The following is an 18,127-nucleotide window of genomic DNA, read 5'->3' as shown; positions in this document are numbered from 1 at the left end:
ATCTGGGACTGAATAGAAAGCATGATCAGGTTTTTTCTATTAACTAACATTCATTCTTTAAACAGTATAGCTAAAATTAGTTTCTCCATCAATTTCAATTTCGATTTCTGATATCTGGGACACAATAGAAAGCACGTCATATAGAAAGCATGATCAAGTGTTTTCTAATAGCTTACATTCATTCTTTAAACAGCATAGCTAAAATTAGTTTTTCCATCAATTTCAAATTTCGATTTCTGAAATCTGGGACAGAATAGAAAGCATGTCATATAGAAAGCATGATCTTAGCATGTCATATAGGAAGCATTAGCTTATATTCATTCTTTAAACAGTATGGCAAAAATTAGTTTCTCGGTCAGTTTCCATCTCCAATTGCTAAAATCTGGGACTGAATAGAAAGGACGTAATATAGAAAGCATGATCAAGTTTTTTCTCTTAGCTTGCATTCATTCTTTAAACAGCATGGCTAAAATTAGTTTCTCGATCAGTTCTATTTCATGGACTTAATTAAAATTGTTTTCTTGAGCGTCAAGGACACAAAGAAAAGTCTTCTTTTAAGTAAACACTTTGCACCGTGTAGTAAAACACGTGTTTTTAAGCGAACATACATATTTGCCACCCTAGGGTGAGAGTTGTCAAAATAACTGGTTGTCTTCAAAAGGAATGGGAGTCAATGTTCTCGAGAGTGGTTAGTCTTGAAGTCTACCTCGAAAGGAATAATGAGCGTCATTTTGCTATTACAACGGTACTAAGATACATAGAAGAAGCATTTATCATGTTTGAGTTCCAGTAATTTTATCTCGTGTTTCTCTTTTAAAGAATGATTTAACCCATATTTTTCTTTGGAAGGGAGGGGTCATCTACAAGCCTCATCTTTTATACGCACCCCGACAACGTTTTATTTTAGAGAAATTAGATACTTACCAGAAGTATTTAAAACACCATGTCTAGGCTCAGGTAATTCTTCGTCATTTCCCTTTTCTCTTGTGTAAACATTCAACATAGCAGGAAAGCTGATTGGTTTTCCTTTAACAACTTTTACTTCATAGTCATAACATGATTGGAAGTATTTCATCTCATCCAGAGGCTCAGCTGAATTTTCACCTCCCTTAAAATGGATAAAAATATTACTAAAAAAAATGATTACTCCTTTTATGGAAGGATGAAAACGTCCCAGCACTCAATGAACTACCGGCTGTGAACTGAGCCCGAGTCACGGCTATGCAATTTGAAAGCGACTTTGCGGTATGAATTCGTTGATTTAGACCAGGCACTTGATGATCCCCGTACAAAATTAGCAGAAACATTCGAATGGTATCAAGTAGAAGGTACTCCCGCTTTTAACTCCACTTTTGTGGAGAGGTTATAATTCCAAAGTGTTTGATATCCCGTTACTCACTTTCAAATGAAGAGTTAATGAAAAGTGGTGCAAATCCACTGCACCACCACAGGACAAAAAAAAAAAAAAAAAAAAAAAAAAAAAAAAAAAAAAAAGGGGTTTTCAAATAAAGGTAAATAATGAGGTTAAGACCTAGGAAAGCATAAATGACACTCATGCCATAGTTAGGGTACAAGGGGGACGAATTCCCAGTTCTTATATCTAGTAGAAATATCCAAAAAACGATATAAGTGTGGTAAATTTCTTGGTCCCCATTTTTGCGACATTCGAATAACCTTTCCTTAGTCACTCTCCAAACACCAAACTTGGCACCCTGTTGTGGTGCCAGTTTGCCCCTGGTCCCGTCCCCCTTCCTCTGCATAATAACTAAGAGTTTGAAGACTTCTCCACCCCTTACCTCCGTATGCAAATGCATTTGTATATTTTCAGTATCCCCTTGCATGCTCCGTAAACCACAGAGACTTAAAATTAAGCAAGCTTCTTTCGCACTTAAACAGAGAACAGATGGCGCTAACAAAAATGTCAATCGATTTTGTAGGATTTTGATAAAAGTAATTTTATCCTGCTAACACTGTGCAATCCGAAGTTACTCTACGATTAATATGTTGACGAAGTTCTATTCATTTTTTGCATATATTCATTTTTTGCATATATTCATTTTTCATGGTCAATTTTTTGCATATAAAATTCTTCTGCATACATATTGTCGAGAGGTCAATATAGGAACAAGAAAGGCCTGGGAAGCAAGACTATGGACTACTGATCCATGATCAATACCTAGTAAAAGGATTAAATAGTACGTTTAGGACTCCTGACTAAAGGCCAAATTGTTACAGCTAGAGATAAAGTACAACTGACCATTCGGGGTTGGTTTTATCATTTTTTGGAATCTGTGGCGCTTTTAATCAAATTTAATATTAATAACAAAGCCTATGAATCAATTAAAAGCCGAAATGCGCCTGACTATGTCTCATAAGAAGAATAAAACTCCTTGTACTTATGTTGTCTATTGAGCTATATGTTGAACTGAACTGAAGAATTAATTCTGCAAAAATGATCGATGAATGAGTGAAGAGTACTTAGTATCTGTTGTCATACATCTTTATGCTCTTAGCGTAAAAACAAAATCTTTTGGTAAAAGCAAAGAGTAAAGTTGAACGTTATCAAATATTTACCGAGACCAACTTTTTACCGAGATCCATGTCAACAAAAATTTTTCGGTAAAAATGAAAAGTAGACTTGAACGTTATCAAATATTTACCGAGATCGACTTTTTATTGAGATCCACATCAACAAAAATATTTTGATAGAAAGGAAGAGTAAAGCTGAACGTTATTAAATATTTACCGAGATCGACTTTTTACCGAGATCCACATCAACAAAAATCTTTTGGTAGAAATGAAAAGTAAAGTTGAACGTTATCAAATATTTTCCGAGATCGACTTTTTTGTTAGAAATAACTAAAAAAGAGGTGAAAGCCTCCATCTTTTCAAATGAAACAATAATTTATATCTGAATTCTTCACTCTAATTAAGTGAAAGAGAAATTTAATCGTAAGTTTTACGTCTATAAGTGGAATACTGTTCGAATTACCCAATTACGCGAAGAATGCAATATTAAAGCTTCAATCCTACACAAACTTGGAATTTATCCAGAAATGTGACTATAATGTGGCTGGTAATTATGTTAAAAAGAGTCCTTAGCGAAAGAAAATGGTTTTAACCCGTTATAAAAAAAGAATGTTATGAGGTAGCTAGGGTTTTTTGTAAGAAGGTTTATGGTATAAAGTCCGTTTTCCGTCAGTATTTAGCTTTACGCTTTTTTAAAAGAATGTTATTGGTAAAAGAAGCATGAATTTCTTAGGCTACACAGTGTAGGCCAATCCTTAACTATAAGTTAAACAATCTTTACAGAGTCTTAACAAATGCAGCAGCAAGTAAAACATTTTTATGAATTGGCGTTTTTTATAACTTTGGGTTATTTATTGGAATTATTTATTTGAAATTATTGAATTTCATTATAACAAATGCAGCAGCAAGTAAAACATTTTTATGGATTGGCGTTTTTTATAAATTTGGGTTATTTATTGGAATTATTTATTTGAAATCATTGTATTTCGTTATAACAAATGCAGCAGCAAGTAAAACATTTTTATGGATTGGCGTTTATTATAAAGTTGGGTTATTTATTGGAATTATTTATTTGAAATTATTGAATTTCATTATTACAAAGGCAGTAACAAGCAAATCATCTTTATGGATTGGCGTTTTTCAACTGTGAGTTATTTATTGGAATTATTTATTTGAAATTATTGAATTTCACTATAACAAAGGCAGTAACAAGTAAAACATTTTTATGGATTGGCGTTTTTCATAACTGTGGGTTATTTATTGGAATTATTTATTTGAAATTATTGAATTTCGGTAGAACAAATACAGCAGCAAGTAAAACATTTTTATGGATTAGTGTTTATTATAAAGTTGGATAATTTATTGGAATTATTTATTTGAAATTATTGAATTTCATTATTACAAAGGCAGTAACAAGTAAATCATTTTTATGGATTGGCGTTTTTCAACTGTGGGTTATTTAATGGAATTACTTATTTGAAATTATTGAATTTCACTATAACAAAGGCAGTAACAAGTAAAACATTTTTACGGATTGGCGTTTTTCATAGCTGTGGGTTATTTATTGGAATTGTTTATTTGAAATTATTGAATTTCGTTATAACAAATGCAGCAGCAAGTAAAACATTTTTATGGATTGGCGTTTTTTGTAATTTTGGGTTATTTATTGGAACTATTTATTTGAAATTATTGAATTTCGTTATAACAAATGCAGCAGCAAGTAAAACATTTTTATGAATTGGCGTTTTTTATAACTTTGGGTTATTTATTGGAATTATTTATTTGAAATTATTGAATTTCATTATAACAAATGCAGCAGCAAGTAAAACATTTTTATGGATTGGCGTTTTTCATAACTGTGGGTTATTTATTGGAATTATTTATTTGAAATTATTGAATTTCGTTATAACATATGCAGCAGCAAGTAAAACATTTTTATGGATTGGCATTTTTTGTAAATTTGGGCTATTTATTGAAATTATTTATTTGAAATTATCGAATTTCATTATAACCAAGGCAGTAACAAGTAAAACATTTTTATGAATTGGCATTTTTTATAACTTTGGGTTATTTATTGGAATTATTTATTCGAAATTATTGAATTTCATTAAAAAAATTCCGCAGCAGCAAGTAAAACATTTTTATGGATTGGCGTTTTTCATAACTGTGGGTTATTTATTGGAATAATTTATTTGAAATTATTGAATTTCGTTATAACAAATGCAGCAGCAAGTAAAACATTTTTATGGATTGGCATTTTTTGTAATTTTGGGCTATTTATTGGAATTATTTATTTGAAATTATTGAATTTCATTATAATCAAGGCAGTAACAAGTAAAACATTTTTATGGATTGGCATTTTTTCATAACTGTGGGTTATTTATTGGAATTGTTTATTTGAAATTATTGAATTTCGTTATAACAAATGCAGCAGCAAGTAAAACATTTTTATGGATTGGCCTTTTTTTTGTAATTTTGGGTTATTTGTTGGAATTATTTATTTGAAATTATTGAATTTCCTTACATTTCATTATAACAAATGCAGTAGCAAGTAAAATATTTTTATGGATTGGCGTTTTTTATAACTTTGGGTTATTTATTAGAATTATTTATTTGAAATTATTGAATTTCGTTATAACAAATGCAGCAGCAAGTAAAACATTTTTAAGGATTGGCATTTTTTCTAAATTTGGGCTATTTAGTGGAATTATTTATTTGAAATTATTGAATTTCATTATAACCAAGGCAGTAACAAGTAAAACATTTTTATGGACTGGCGTTTTTCATAACTGTGGGTTATTTATTGGAATTATTTATTTGAAATTATTGAATTTCGTTATAACAAATGCAGCAGCAAGTAAAACATTTTTATGGATTGGCATTTTTTGTAAGTTTGGGCTATTTATTGGAATTCTTTATTTGAAATTATTGAATTTCGTTATAACAAATGCAGCAGCAAGTAAAACATTTTTATGGATTGGCGTTTTTTGTAATTTCGGGTTATTTATTGGAATTATTTATTTGAAATTATTGAATTTCGTTATAACAAATACAGCAGCAAGTAAAACATTTTTATGGATTGACTTTTTTTTATAAATTCGGGTTATTTATTGGAATTATTTATTTGAAATGATCGAATTTCATTATAACAAAGGCAGTAAAAAGTAAAACGTATTTTTGGATTGGCGTTTTTATAACTTTGGGTTATTTATTAGAATTATTTATTTGAAATTATTGAATTTCCTTACATTTCATTATAACAAATGCAGCAGCAAGTAAAATATTTTTATGGATTGGAGTTTTTTATAACTATGGGTTATTTATTGGGATTTATTTTTGCTGGTTTTTTACTTGAAGTTTTTTATTTGATATTATTGAATTTGGTTATTTATTTTTGAAATTTGAATTCAAAACTATTTTATTTATATAATAGTTTATTTACTAGTATATAATAGTTTATTTATTAGTATATAATAGTAAATTTGTTTGAAATTATCGAATTTGGTTATTTATTTTTGCAGGTTTTTTATTTGAAGTTCTTTATTTTGAGATAATTAATATCGTAATTTATATCGTAAATTTATGTCCTAACTATAAGTTAAACAATATTTGTAGAGTCTTAACAAATGCAGCAGCAAGTAGAACATTTTTATGGATTGGCGTTTTTTATAACTTTGGGTTAATTATTGGAAGTTATTTTTTGAGGTTTTTTATTTGAATTATTTATTTGAAATTATTGAATTTGGTTATTTATTTTAAGTTATTCAAGCAGGTAAGAAGTCATTTACAACATCAAGACCTACTGGTCTCGAAGTTATCAAATCTTTTTAACATTAAATTAAACATGAAGAGATAAAAAATATGGTAATCATGGGAATTCGATCAAAATTCGGTTCAAACCTTGCAAAAAGTATTATAAAAGAGAATAACAGTGCTTAACTAGAAAAACATTGATTTTGTAGAAGGCAGAAATAATTTCTACAAGGCACCCAATAAAGGATGAATGAAAAACTAATGTAGATATACACATGACACTTCTGCGAGGGGAGGGGCATGACAGAATTTCCTGAGGGGAGGGGTTAGAGACACAAAAGGTCATCTCTAAGACACGGCACTTTAATTACGCCAGGTGACGGATCATTACTAGCCTTAAGGGGGAAGAATTCCCCATTCCATGTCTACAAATTTATTTTTTTCAAGTAGTCCTAAGCTGTCTTAATAGTCATAGCATTAATGTACACGCAGTTTACTAAAGTAGACAGAGGTTCACTATTTCTAACATAAATGACCAATGTTCCAGAGCCTATAGCTATGTTCCCACGCAACAGTGTTTTTTAATCTCCATATTTTGTATTTCTGTGCATTGGGTACGTTCTACAGAGTACATTAAACTTAGGGTAATAAAAAATGTACCTTGATTTTCGTTGCAGGAAGGTAGTCCATCAAAATACTGAAGTCCTGACCTTTTGAAGGAACTATTACTCTCCCAAAATTCATATCCATCTCTTCTTTATCATCATCATTTATAGCCTGATATCTTGGTTCAGTGTCAACTGCAAAGATTCCTTTCTTTTCTATGACTTCTGTGGAATCTTTATTTCTATCTTCATTTTCATCAACATTTATCAACTCATCGCTAATGTTTATGCAGCCTTCGAGCTAAATTGAAAATTTCAAAATTAGTGGTTTTACCACATAGCTGTAGCACATGCTTTATACTCAAGTAACACTGTGGTAATTTTCAGTATTTTTACCATAAAACCTAGTGGTTTTACCATATAGCTGTAGCACATGCTTTATACTCAAGTAACACTGTGGTAATTTTCAGTATTTTTACCATAAAACCTAGTGGTTTTACCATATAGCTGTAGCACATGCTTTATACTCAAGTAACACTGTGGTAATTTTCAGTATTTTTACCATAAAACCTAGTGGTTTTACCATATAGCTGTAGCACATGCTTTATACTCAAGTAACACTGTGGTAATTTTCAGTATTTTTACCATAAAACCTAGTGATTTTACCATATAGCTGTAGCACATGCTTTATACTCAAATAACACTGCGGTAATTTTCAGTATTTTATATCGATATTTCTTTTTTTACTGTATATGAATGTATTTGATAGGCATAATCCGTGCTTTATCTAGGAGGCAAAAATTAATAAAAGAACAGGCCTGGGCTAAGTGCCATAATTTCTGAAAATTAACATTCTTTTAAACCCAAATATAAAATTTCGTCCTTATCAGAATTTCAGGATATCAAGCTTCTGAATATTCAAATTTATGGATTATGTTAATTATAAACCTAAATGCCTTTGATCGAACAGTTCATGCATTTGATCAAACAGTCCAAAGAGTTCATGCAAGAGTTTTAATATCAATAGGTACACCAAAAGAGTTGAATTATAAAAATTCCAACTTATAAAGTTTATCCAGTTTAATATAAACAATCAAAAGTTACGAGCCTGAGACTATTTGCCCTATTTCAAAAAAGGGCGGATACAGCCCCAAATAGTCAAGCGATCTGAATGAAAATCGAACCATCAGATTTAGCCTATCAGAGGAATATACTGAAGAGGTTTCTAGCTCCAATATACTACTAAATAAAAATAAAGTTTTTTTTAACTGAAAGTATGGAGCGACATTGAAACTTAAAGTGAACAGAAACTATTCCGTATATGAAAGGAACTGTCCCCTCTTCAACGCCCCGCTCTTTACACTAAAGTTTTTTATTGTTTTAAAATGTAGAGTTAGAAAAAGTCAAACTTTAGCGTACAGAGCGGGGCGTTGAGGAGGGGACAGTCCCCTTCATATACGAAATAATTTCTATTTGTTTTTAATTTTGATGTTGCTCCTTACTTTCAGTCAAAAATTGTTTTTTTTATATTTAATTTCTGAATATTTTTGAATTAATGCAGGTGTGGTTTTTAGACCACCGTACATGAATAATTAAAATGAAATCTGCGAATTAACTTTTTTTTTTTTTTTGGCTAAATGGCTTTCCCAAAGATTTGGTCGGACAATTTTGAGGAAAAAATGGGCAGGGGAGGGGGCCTAGTCCCCCCCCCCCTATTTTTTGGTTAATTAAAAAGACCACCACAACATTTAACTTTATTTACGAAATTTTTTATTGTAATAAATATAAGTAACTTAAAAATTAACTTACGTAACGAACTTCTATATTTGTCTATTTTTATTAAGTATAGGGGGGGGGGTTCGTTCCCTCGTCAATATCTCGCTTTTTACACTAAATTTTGAAATTGTTCCAATTATTTAAGAATGACCCCTGGACCACAAAGGCCGTTTAATTTGAATAAATAGCTCTTTAGAAATTATTAAAAAATATTAGCATAAAGAGAGAGGTATTGAGAAGGGGACGAAAGCCCTCATATACGTAATGATTTCTGTTTGTTGTTATAATGTTGCTCCTTATTTTCAGTTGAAAAAACTTGTTTTTTTTTAAATTTAACTTCTGAGAGTTTTTGAATTAATGAAGATTTTAATTTGGCTTACCGTACATGAATAATTAAAACGAAATTTGCATATTAATTTTACTTTTTTTGGCTAAATGACTTTCTCAAAGTTTTGATAAGACGATTTTGAGAAAAAAGGGCAGGCAGGGGGCCTAGTTGCCTCCAATTATTTTGTTTACTTAAAAAGGCGACTAACTTTTAATTTTATTTACGAACGTTTTTATTAGTAATAAGTATACGTAACTTACAAATTAACTTAGGTAACGAACTTCTATATTCGTACATTTTTATTACGAATATGAGGGGGTTCACCCCCTCGTCAATACCTCACTCTTTACATTAAAGTTCGAATTCTTTAAAAATGACCCCTGAACCACAAAGGCCGTTTAATTAGAATAAATAACTCTTTTGAATTTACCAAAAATACTTTAGTGCAAAGAGCGAGGTATTGAGGAGGAGACAAACCCTCTCAAAAATGTAATAATTTCTGTTCGTTTTAAGTTTTAATCTTGCTCCTTACTTTCAGTTGAAAAAACTTGTTTTTTTATTTAATTTCTCATTGTTGTTTTATATAATAATGGAAAATCCAGCGCCCCATTCATGGAAATTCTCTTCCCCCATCACAAATTCCTCCCTGGAAAGATCTTCTCGCGTAACCCCCGATCCCCCTCGCGTCACCACCATAAAAATACCCCTTGAAAATATCGTTATACTTCGTCAATAACCAATACTATATGTAAATTAAATAAAAAAAACTAGTTTTTTTAACTGAAAGTAAGGAGCGACATTAAAACTTAAAACGAACAGAAGAACGCCTCGCTCTTTACGCTAAAGCTTTTAATCGTTTTAAAAAGCAGAATTGTGGCAGAGTCAAACTTTAGCGTGAAGAGCGAGGGATTGCGGAGGGGACAACCCATTTCATATACGGAGTAATTTCTGTTCGTTTTAAGTTTTAATGTCGCTCCTTACTTTCAGTTAAAAAAACTAGTTTTTTTTTTTTTTATTTAATTTCTGAACGTTTTTGAATTAATGCATGTTTGATTTTGGCTCTCCGCACATAAATTATTGAAATGAAATTTGTATATTAATTTTTTTTTTGGCTAAATGGCTTCCTCTTAGTTTTGATCAGACGATTTTGAGAAATAAGGGGTGGGGAAGGAGGCCTAGCTGCCCTCCAATTTTTCGGTTACTTAAAAAGGCTACTAGAACTTTTAATTTTTAACGAACGTTTTTATTAGTAAAAAATATGCGTAACTTAAGAATTAACTTATGTAACAAACTTTTATATTCTTATATTTTTATTATGTGTACGAGGGGGTTTGTACCCTCGTTAATGCCTCACTCTTTACACTAAATCGTAAGTTTTGTCCCAATTCTTTAAGAATGACCCCTGAATCAAAAAGGCCGTAGAATAAATAGTTGAAATTACTAAAAATACTTTAGCATAAAGAGCGAGGTATTTATCTCCTCCTAAATACCTCGCTCTTTATGCTAAAGTATTTTTAGAACCCCTCATATGCGTAATAATCTCTGTTCGTTTTAAATTTCAATGCTATTCCTTACTTTCAATTGAAAAAACGTTTTCATGTTTATTTTTTCATTGTTTTTTTATAGTAATGCTAGAAAATCCTGCGCCCTTTTCATTGAATTGTTCTTCCCCGTGACATATTCCTCCAAGGAAAGATCCTCCCACATAGCCCCCTCCCATCAACCCCACCCCCCAAACCAAAAAAAATCCCCCTGAAAACGTCTGTACGCTTCCCAATAACCATTACTATATGTAAACACTGGTAAAAGTTTGTAACTTGCAGCCCCTCCCCCAGGGATTGTGGGGGAGTAAATCATCCCCAAATACATAGTTATTATGGCTTTCGACTATGCGGAATAAAATGGCTATTTCAAAATTTTAATCCGTTGACTTCTGGAAAAAAATGAGCGTGGGAGGGGGCCTAGGTTCCCTCCAATTTTTTTGATCACTTAAAAACGGCACTAGAACTTTTCATTTCCGTAAGAATGAGCCCTCTTGCGACACTCTAGGACCACTTGGTCGATACGATGACCCCTGGGAAAAAGAACAAGAAACAAATAAACACGCACCCGTGATTTGTCTTCTGGCAAAAAATACGAAATTCCACATTTTTTTAGATAGGAGCTTGAAATTTTTTCTATAGGGTTCTGTGATACGCCGAATGCGATGGTGTGACTTTCGTTAAGATTCTATGACGTTTAGGGGGTGTTACCCCCTATTTTCTAAAATAAGGCAAATTTTTTCAGGCTCGTAACTTTTGATGATAAAGACTAAATTTGATGAAACTTATATATTTAAAATCAGCATACAAATCCGATTCTTTTGATATATCTCTTAGTATCGAAACTCCGTTTTGTAGAGTTTCGTTTACTATTGAGCCGGGTCGCTCCTTACTACAGTTCGTTACCACGAACTGTTTGACAATGGGCGAAGTTCATCACTTGGAGCCCTCCCCCCGGGGCTGTGGGGGAATAAGTCGTCCTCAAACACTTATTTATTTGGTTTTCGACTATGCTCAACAAAATGGATATCTCAAAATTTGATCCGAGGGGGCCTAATTGGCTTCTAGAAACATGTTTTTTTGTTTTCTTCAGTAGCATTATGCTATTAGAAAGTAAAGCATTTAAATATCAAAAGTACTCCCGTTTTTATCTCGACAACTGAGCAGGCCCTCAAGAACTATCTTTTGCCGTGCAAGGCCAAATTTTTTATATTATTTGTCAAATTTAGCCCCATGCAACTTCTGCATTTCGGCTAAATAATATTGATTGTCTGCTCCAGGAACAGATGCGCTCATTGCTATGACGATTGTAGATGCTTTTCCATGAACAATTTCGCGATTCAAACAATTTTACGGTTGATATCTGCGACCCAAGGAGCATGGTGCTACAATAAGAAAAAAGAAGACCCCTGCCTATGAAACGTCCTGATTTCGTAAGCATATCTATATTTGGACTCTCGCTGATAAATTTCTACTTGGGATCTCTGATCAGAAACCCTGGAATTTCTTGCCTCAAAAAGTGTCTTCAGGTTTATAGTACCTGCGAAAGTTTTTGGCTTGTAATCCATTTTTATGCAGTCCTGAGGTTTTTATATTAAGGGAAAACCTAGCACAGAAACAACCATAGCCCATAGTAACAAAAATTTCAAACACGTTATAAAAAAAAGTCAATTGAGAAAGAAGCTGATTCAGGAAAATGTACTATTATTTTGTTCATTGACAAAAGTCTGTAAAAAAATCATGTGAATTCCAAAAATAGTCTTACGCCCCACAAAATCGTGTCAGATAGAATAAACCTTTCCAATGGAATCGCCATATCTGAAAATCCCATGAAGAATTATAGTAATTATAGTAATATATATATATATATATATATATATATATATATATATATATATATATATATATATATATATTTCTTTCGACCACTTAGCATAGTAGAGGTGGTTACAACTTAGCAGAAGGTTCATTCCACTGGAAATTGAAAGTCCTAGTGCTCCTTTTAAGAGCGAAAAGAGATTGGATTAAAGTAATATGCAATCTTAAAAAGATACAATTATTTGGTATTTAGATACCTTGAAGACGATAAAAATGTGGGGGAATTGCAATTCTAAGATAGCCAACTAATTTAGGCTCTAATATATTGCAGATACACGCTTTTGATAATCTAGATATCATACAAGACCCAAACTTCACAGACACATGGAAGCGAAGATTTCGACTTCGTAGGGGTTCTTATTTTGGGGGTACTTATTAAAGAATCTTATAGAAAAGACAAGAATAAATTGAAACTAGGCGACGCCAAAGTTATATGGCTGCGTACCTTAGGGCTGTGCAGCCTAAGTAATACCTGAAGTGGGTTGACGTCATGTCGTCATCCACTGCTACAAAATATAGGAGAACATAATTATGGAATGAGTGGCATTCATGAAAAATAGCTTCTAACGAAAAAAATGTTTGAATTAAGTATGTTAAGTCGACAACAGAGTTGAATATCCATTTGATTCATATAATTTTGGTCACAATTATAAAATGTTCGATAAAAGAAGGGCAATCAGGGAAAGTTTAACGTGTGTATACAGAAAGGTAAGCTCTTATTAGATTTTATCGATGTGCAAGATCTCAGTAACAAATTAAGAATAGTTTCGCAAAAAGTACTACTTAACTGACAAGAAACGTGACAAAGGGTCCTAGGGAGAATTTTTCAGGGGATTTAGCTAAGAGAACTGGGAATCCCAAGAAGTCCTAAAAACAGTTTCATTCGGCTTCATACAAAAATCTTCCACTGGTTTATTTGCTTCAGCTCATAGTAAAGGAAAATTTAAAAACACTTTTGAAAACAAAAACCGTCAAGTGAGAAACAGTTGGGCATTTGAAGCTGATTCGAGAATGGTAACTAATATTTCGACTACACAGTCAGGCTCTTTATTGTCTTTATAGTCACAGCATTAACCTTTCACTTATTTTTCTTCTTAAGTCTTGGCATAGTAAATCTTATCTTTGAATTACAACCAATGGTGCCCTTTCTTCTTCTATTTTCCATGTTCGTCGGGGTGAACGGCAGGGCGGAGTACTATCTCCAAGTATTTTTAAATTTTGTATTTCTAGTATTCTTGAGAACATTTCTTCTAGGTGTTTTGTTAGGTTAATTGATATTTCATACGTTGGTTATGCTGAGGTTATTTATCTACTTAGCTGGCCTAAACTCAGACTATCGCAGATAGTTTATATAGTTTCTTATGCCCTTACTAAAATCGGTCTTTCGCTCAACGTTGGTAAATGTGAGTATCTTTCTTTCAATTGTCTATCCCCTCCTAAGCCTCTAAGTTCTAAAAATTTTTCCATCCCTCATGTAGATTCAATGCGGTGGCTGAGTTAAAAATTTTTTTTAAAACTTTTCGTGTGTAAAATTGAAGCCAATCGAGGCAAATCTAATCGTACTGCCCTAGGAAAGCTTTATTCTACTTTGTCAGACCTTTGTTCTCTACCTTTCTAGGCTTTATCCTATTTTTAGGAATAAAAATTTTAGTGATATTCAAGTGGCCTATTTCCGTTTTTGTAAATATCTTCTCTATCTCCCTCTTTGGTATAGGAATTGAAGAATAATAAATAAGTTTTACCTTCCGAATATTGCTGAGAAGCTGACTGGTTTACATGAAAAGCTTTCGGAAACGGCTTATCGGCGTTTGTCGCCTCACCATGGTTAGATTCGTTTGTTTTATTCATCTTATTTATGTAATGTTATTGTTGTTTAATTGTTATTGGTGATCTATTGTTTTTTATTATGTAATGTTATTGTTGATTTTTGTTTTTGAATCACATTTTTTTTCTTCACTGTTTACTCCACTATTTATCATGTGATGTAAGTGGGTTATAAATGAATATTATTATGAATCTTAATGGTAAAAATTTAATGTGAAGACAATTTATGAGGATTCTGAAAGATAGCCTGAAAACCCTCAAAAATGGTGTCAGATCGAAATGAGAACTGCAATATTAGAATTGGATTTATCAAAATTAAACACAGAAAAGATACAGCCCCCCCCCTCCATGACCAGCAAAGAAAAATTTATTTTTTGCATGGCTCAATTAATCTGCAAGATCGATTTTTTATTTACTTACCTCTAATTGCGCACAATTTTCAACTGAATCGCCGAAATTGTTGATAACAGCACAATATTTAGGTTCAGACAGTAGGCCCTCGCGGATTTTCTCCCATTTTGCGCCAAAATAACTTCCATAAAAGGAGTCGAAATATTCTAAGGCTTTGGTTGTACCACTTCTTTTTAGCTATAAAAAATGCACAATCGATTATTTAAAACACACTTACATAGCTTAACACAGCCTAGTACAACTTAACACAGGTAATGTAAAACACAAGTCGGCTAACAAGACTGAATTGAATAAAAAGAAAGAACAAATGAACACATTTGATTTGTCAAGACCATAGAATTTCCCTTGCTTTGGTAATTTTCAAGATAAGTTGTAGTTACAACATGATAAATTCGAGAATCCTGTAAAACAAATTGTACAATAATTCCAAAATCTGTCCTTTTCTTTTATGATCTCAGAGAAGGTTTTTTTTTATTAAAATATGTCTACAGAAATAAGGAAAAAACGGGCGTCATTATACCGTTTTCTTTGCTTATTGAAATTTTAAAGTGATGAAGGATCATAGTGTCTGTGCCAGCATGTGTCCAAAAAACTACAAAGTTGGGTCGGAAAATCCTGACATGATTGGAAGTCACAAGTTATACATAGAACTTCAAAAAAAATTCGAGGATCGCAAATTGACAGAGAGTAACAAGAGTTTTGGAGTTGAAAAAAGAGGTTGTTTTGCAAATATTGATACCAAAATTCAAAATATGGACACTTCAAAGGGTGCTCTGACAAGCAGGTTTTTAACATGAAGCCAGTTAAAGTAAGAGAGGTGCTAAACTAGAATGTACAAAGAATATAACTCGAAACAGCTCAGGTTGTGCAACAAATATGACAGACCAGTAAAGTAATCCAGGGTTAGTGAGTGTGAGGTCCATGTGTGAATCCTACTCGTTATAAGGAGACCCAAATATACTGTGTAGCCTCGACATTTTACGTGCTGCATTTTTTTTTTCAACCCTGTGAGAGCAGAGTGGACAAAACTCTGCCTGGAAACTCTGAGGGCTGCAGTTCAAACAAACCTTTCACATAGTCCTCTCCTAAAGGAGCAGCAATTCTTGAGGTAAATGTAATAAAGAATCTGACACGGGTTTGTGATATGTTGTCCATGGGCACCATTGTGCTATGATAAGGTGTTCAAGCTGAAAAGCAACATTTCACATATTCCTTTCCTAAAAAAGCAGTAATTCTTGAGGTAAGTGTAATAAAAAATCTGACATAGGTTTGTGATATGTTGTCCATGGGCACCATTGTGCTATGATAAGGTATTCAAGCTGAAAAGCAACATTTCACATATTCCTTTCCTAAAAAAGCAGTAATTCTTGAGGTAAGTGTAATAAAAAATCTGACATAGGTTTGTGATATGTTGTCCATGGGCACCATTGTGCTATGATAAGGTGTTCAAGCTGAAAAGCAACATTTCACATATTCCTTTCCTAAAAAAGCAGTAATTCTTGAGGTAAGTGTAATAAAAAATCTGACATAGGTTTGTGATATGTTGTCCATAGGCACCTTTGTGCTATGATAAGGTGTTCAAGCCGAAAAGCAACATTTTACACATTCCTCTCCTAAAGAAGCGGAAATCCTCGATGTAAATGTAATAAAGATTCTGACACGGGTTTGTGATATGTTGTCCATGGGCACCATTGTGCTATGATAAGGTGTTCAAGCTGAAAAGCAACATTTCACATATTCCTTTCCTAAAAAAGCAGTAATTCTTGAGGTAAGTGTAATAAAGAATCTGACATAGATTTGTGATATGTTGTCCATGGGCACCATTGTGCTATGATAAGGTGTTCAAGCCGAAAAGCAACATTTCACATATTCCTTTCCTAAAAAAGCAGTAATTCTTGAGGTAAGTGTAATAAAAAATCTGACATAGGTTTGTGATATGTTGTCCATGGGCACCATTGTGCTATGATAAGGTATTCAAGCTGAAAAGCAACATTTTACACATTCCTCTCCTAAAGAAGCGGAAATCCTCGATGTAAATGTAATAAAGAATCTGACATGGATTTGTGACATGTTGTCCTTAGGCACTACAGTGCTATGATAAAGTAGGCTATTCAAACCGAGAAGCATATTTGTTAAGTGGACCAATAGCAACATGATCTGTTTGGCTCCAACACTTGTTGACATCTTCTTTCCAGTCAATTATATCTGATGTCAGATGGCTCTTAGGTAAAGTTGACCCTTATTTGCAAGCAAAACAAGAATATGGGTGGTACTAAATCAGCTGACATGTTTGCAGAAATCTATAGAACATATTTTCATTTGAAGAAATGATACAAGTAAAAATATTGGTGGCCCATTAACACACACAAATGCAATAGCAGACTACTATTTAGACTGTCAAGATCCTTCTATATACTGCTAACAAACAAATGTAGTAAACTTTATGGGCTAAAATAAAACTCTTATTATTTTATCTAAAATAAATTAATTAAATCTTATTATTTATCTAAAATAAATTAAAATTTAACTCTTTTTAAGAGTTAAAGTGATTAAGAGTAACTAGCCCCCCTTCCCCGCCCAACAACCTCTTCCTCAAGAAAGAGGTAAATATTGGCAAGGTTGGCATTTTCTTCACAATAATCGGAAGAACATAGAATAATGCATCCAGGATTGAGTCCTGGGGCAAGAGTTTTCAGTTATGCCCGTGGGGGTCATATAAGGTTTTTATAGAATGGCGTGGCCATATAATCTGCAGATGGGGCTCATCTAATTAAAAATTGGAAATTATAGCGTCCTTTTTAAGAGTCCAGTCAAAAGTGATGAGAGGGCGACCACCCTCCTCCCCCTAAACCCATCATTTATCAAAACAAACATCCAATCCCAATTTTCAAGACATCTATTCTCTTCAGCATTATTGAAAGGTTCAGAAATCATGCCTTTGGGGATGTTCAAAGCCCCCAGGACAAAAACTAAGTTTTGCATTAATATGGATATTGTGCATTAGTAGTATAGTAAATGTATCTTATGCTCCATTTAGATCAACCCATCAATTTAAACAATTTTCAGTACATTATACAACCTTTTAATATCAATTATTGCATATCGTGAACGTTTTCCATCCCTGAATTCAACATGAAAATTGGTTCTTGGTCAAACAGGCTAAATTGACTAATTAGGTCTACTTTTACAGTATTAGCAGAGTTTCTAATAAGTTTTCTTATTCATTTAAATTCTCAAAGGTGTTTTCTATAGGGTGTTGGCTTGTGAGATGTTTCAAACAGGCTAAATTGGCTACTTAGGTCTACTTTTGCAGTATTAGCAGAGTTTCTAATAAGTTTTCTTCTTCATTTAAATTCTCAAAGGTGTTCTCTATAGGGTGTTGGCTTGTGAGATGTTTCAAACAGGCTAAATTGGCTACTTAGGTCTACTTTTGCAGTATTAGCAGAGTTTCTAATAAGTTTTCTTATTCATTTAAATTCTCA

At 32.6% G+C, this 18,127-nt stretch overlaps 1 protein-coding gene across 1 annotated transcript in view; it reads right to left on the bottom strand.

Annotated features, from left to right (window-relative positions):
- The window catches only part of LOC136043871 (5-methylcytosine rRNA methyltransferase NSUN4-like), a 69,784-nt gene that overhangs the window by 28,870 nt on the left and 22,787 nt on the right, over positions 1 to 18,127 (bottom strand). Inside the window, exons 2-4 of the mRNA XM_065728838.1 lie at positions 14,655 to 14,822; positions 6,943 to 7,188; positions 925 to 1,108 (exon numbers count right to left, since the gene is read on the bottom strand). Of these exons, the coding sequence (XP_065584910.1) occupies positions 925 to 1,108; positions 6,943 to 7,188; positions 14,655 to 14,822 (598 nt within the window). The remainder of the gene's footprint in view (positions 1 to 924; positions 1,109 to 6,942; positions 7,189 to 14,654; positions 14,823 to 18,127) is intronic.

Source organism: Artemia franciscana, chromosome 2, assembly GCF_032884065.1.
Source record: "Artemia franciscana chromosome 2, ASM3288406v1, whole genome shotgun sequence".
Classification (NCBI taxonomy): domain Eukaryota; kingdom Metazoa; phylum Arthropoda; class Branchiopoda; order Anostraca; family Artemiidae; genus Artemia; species Artemia franciscana.
Note: the sequence above shows the minus strand (reverse complement) of the source record. Positions and strands in the feature narration are given on the sequence as shown.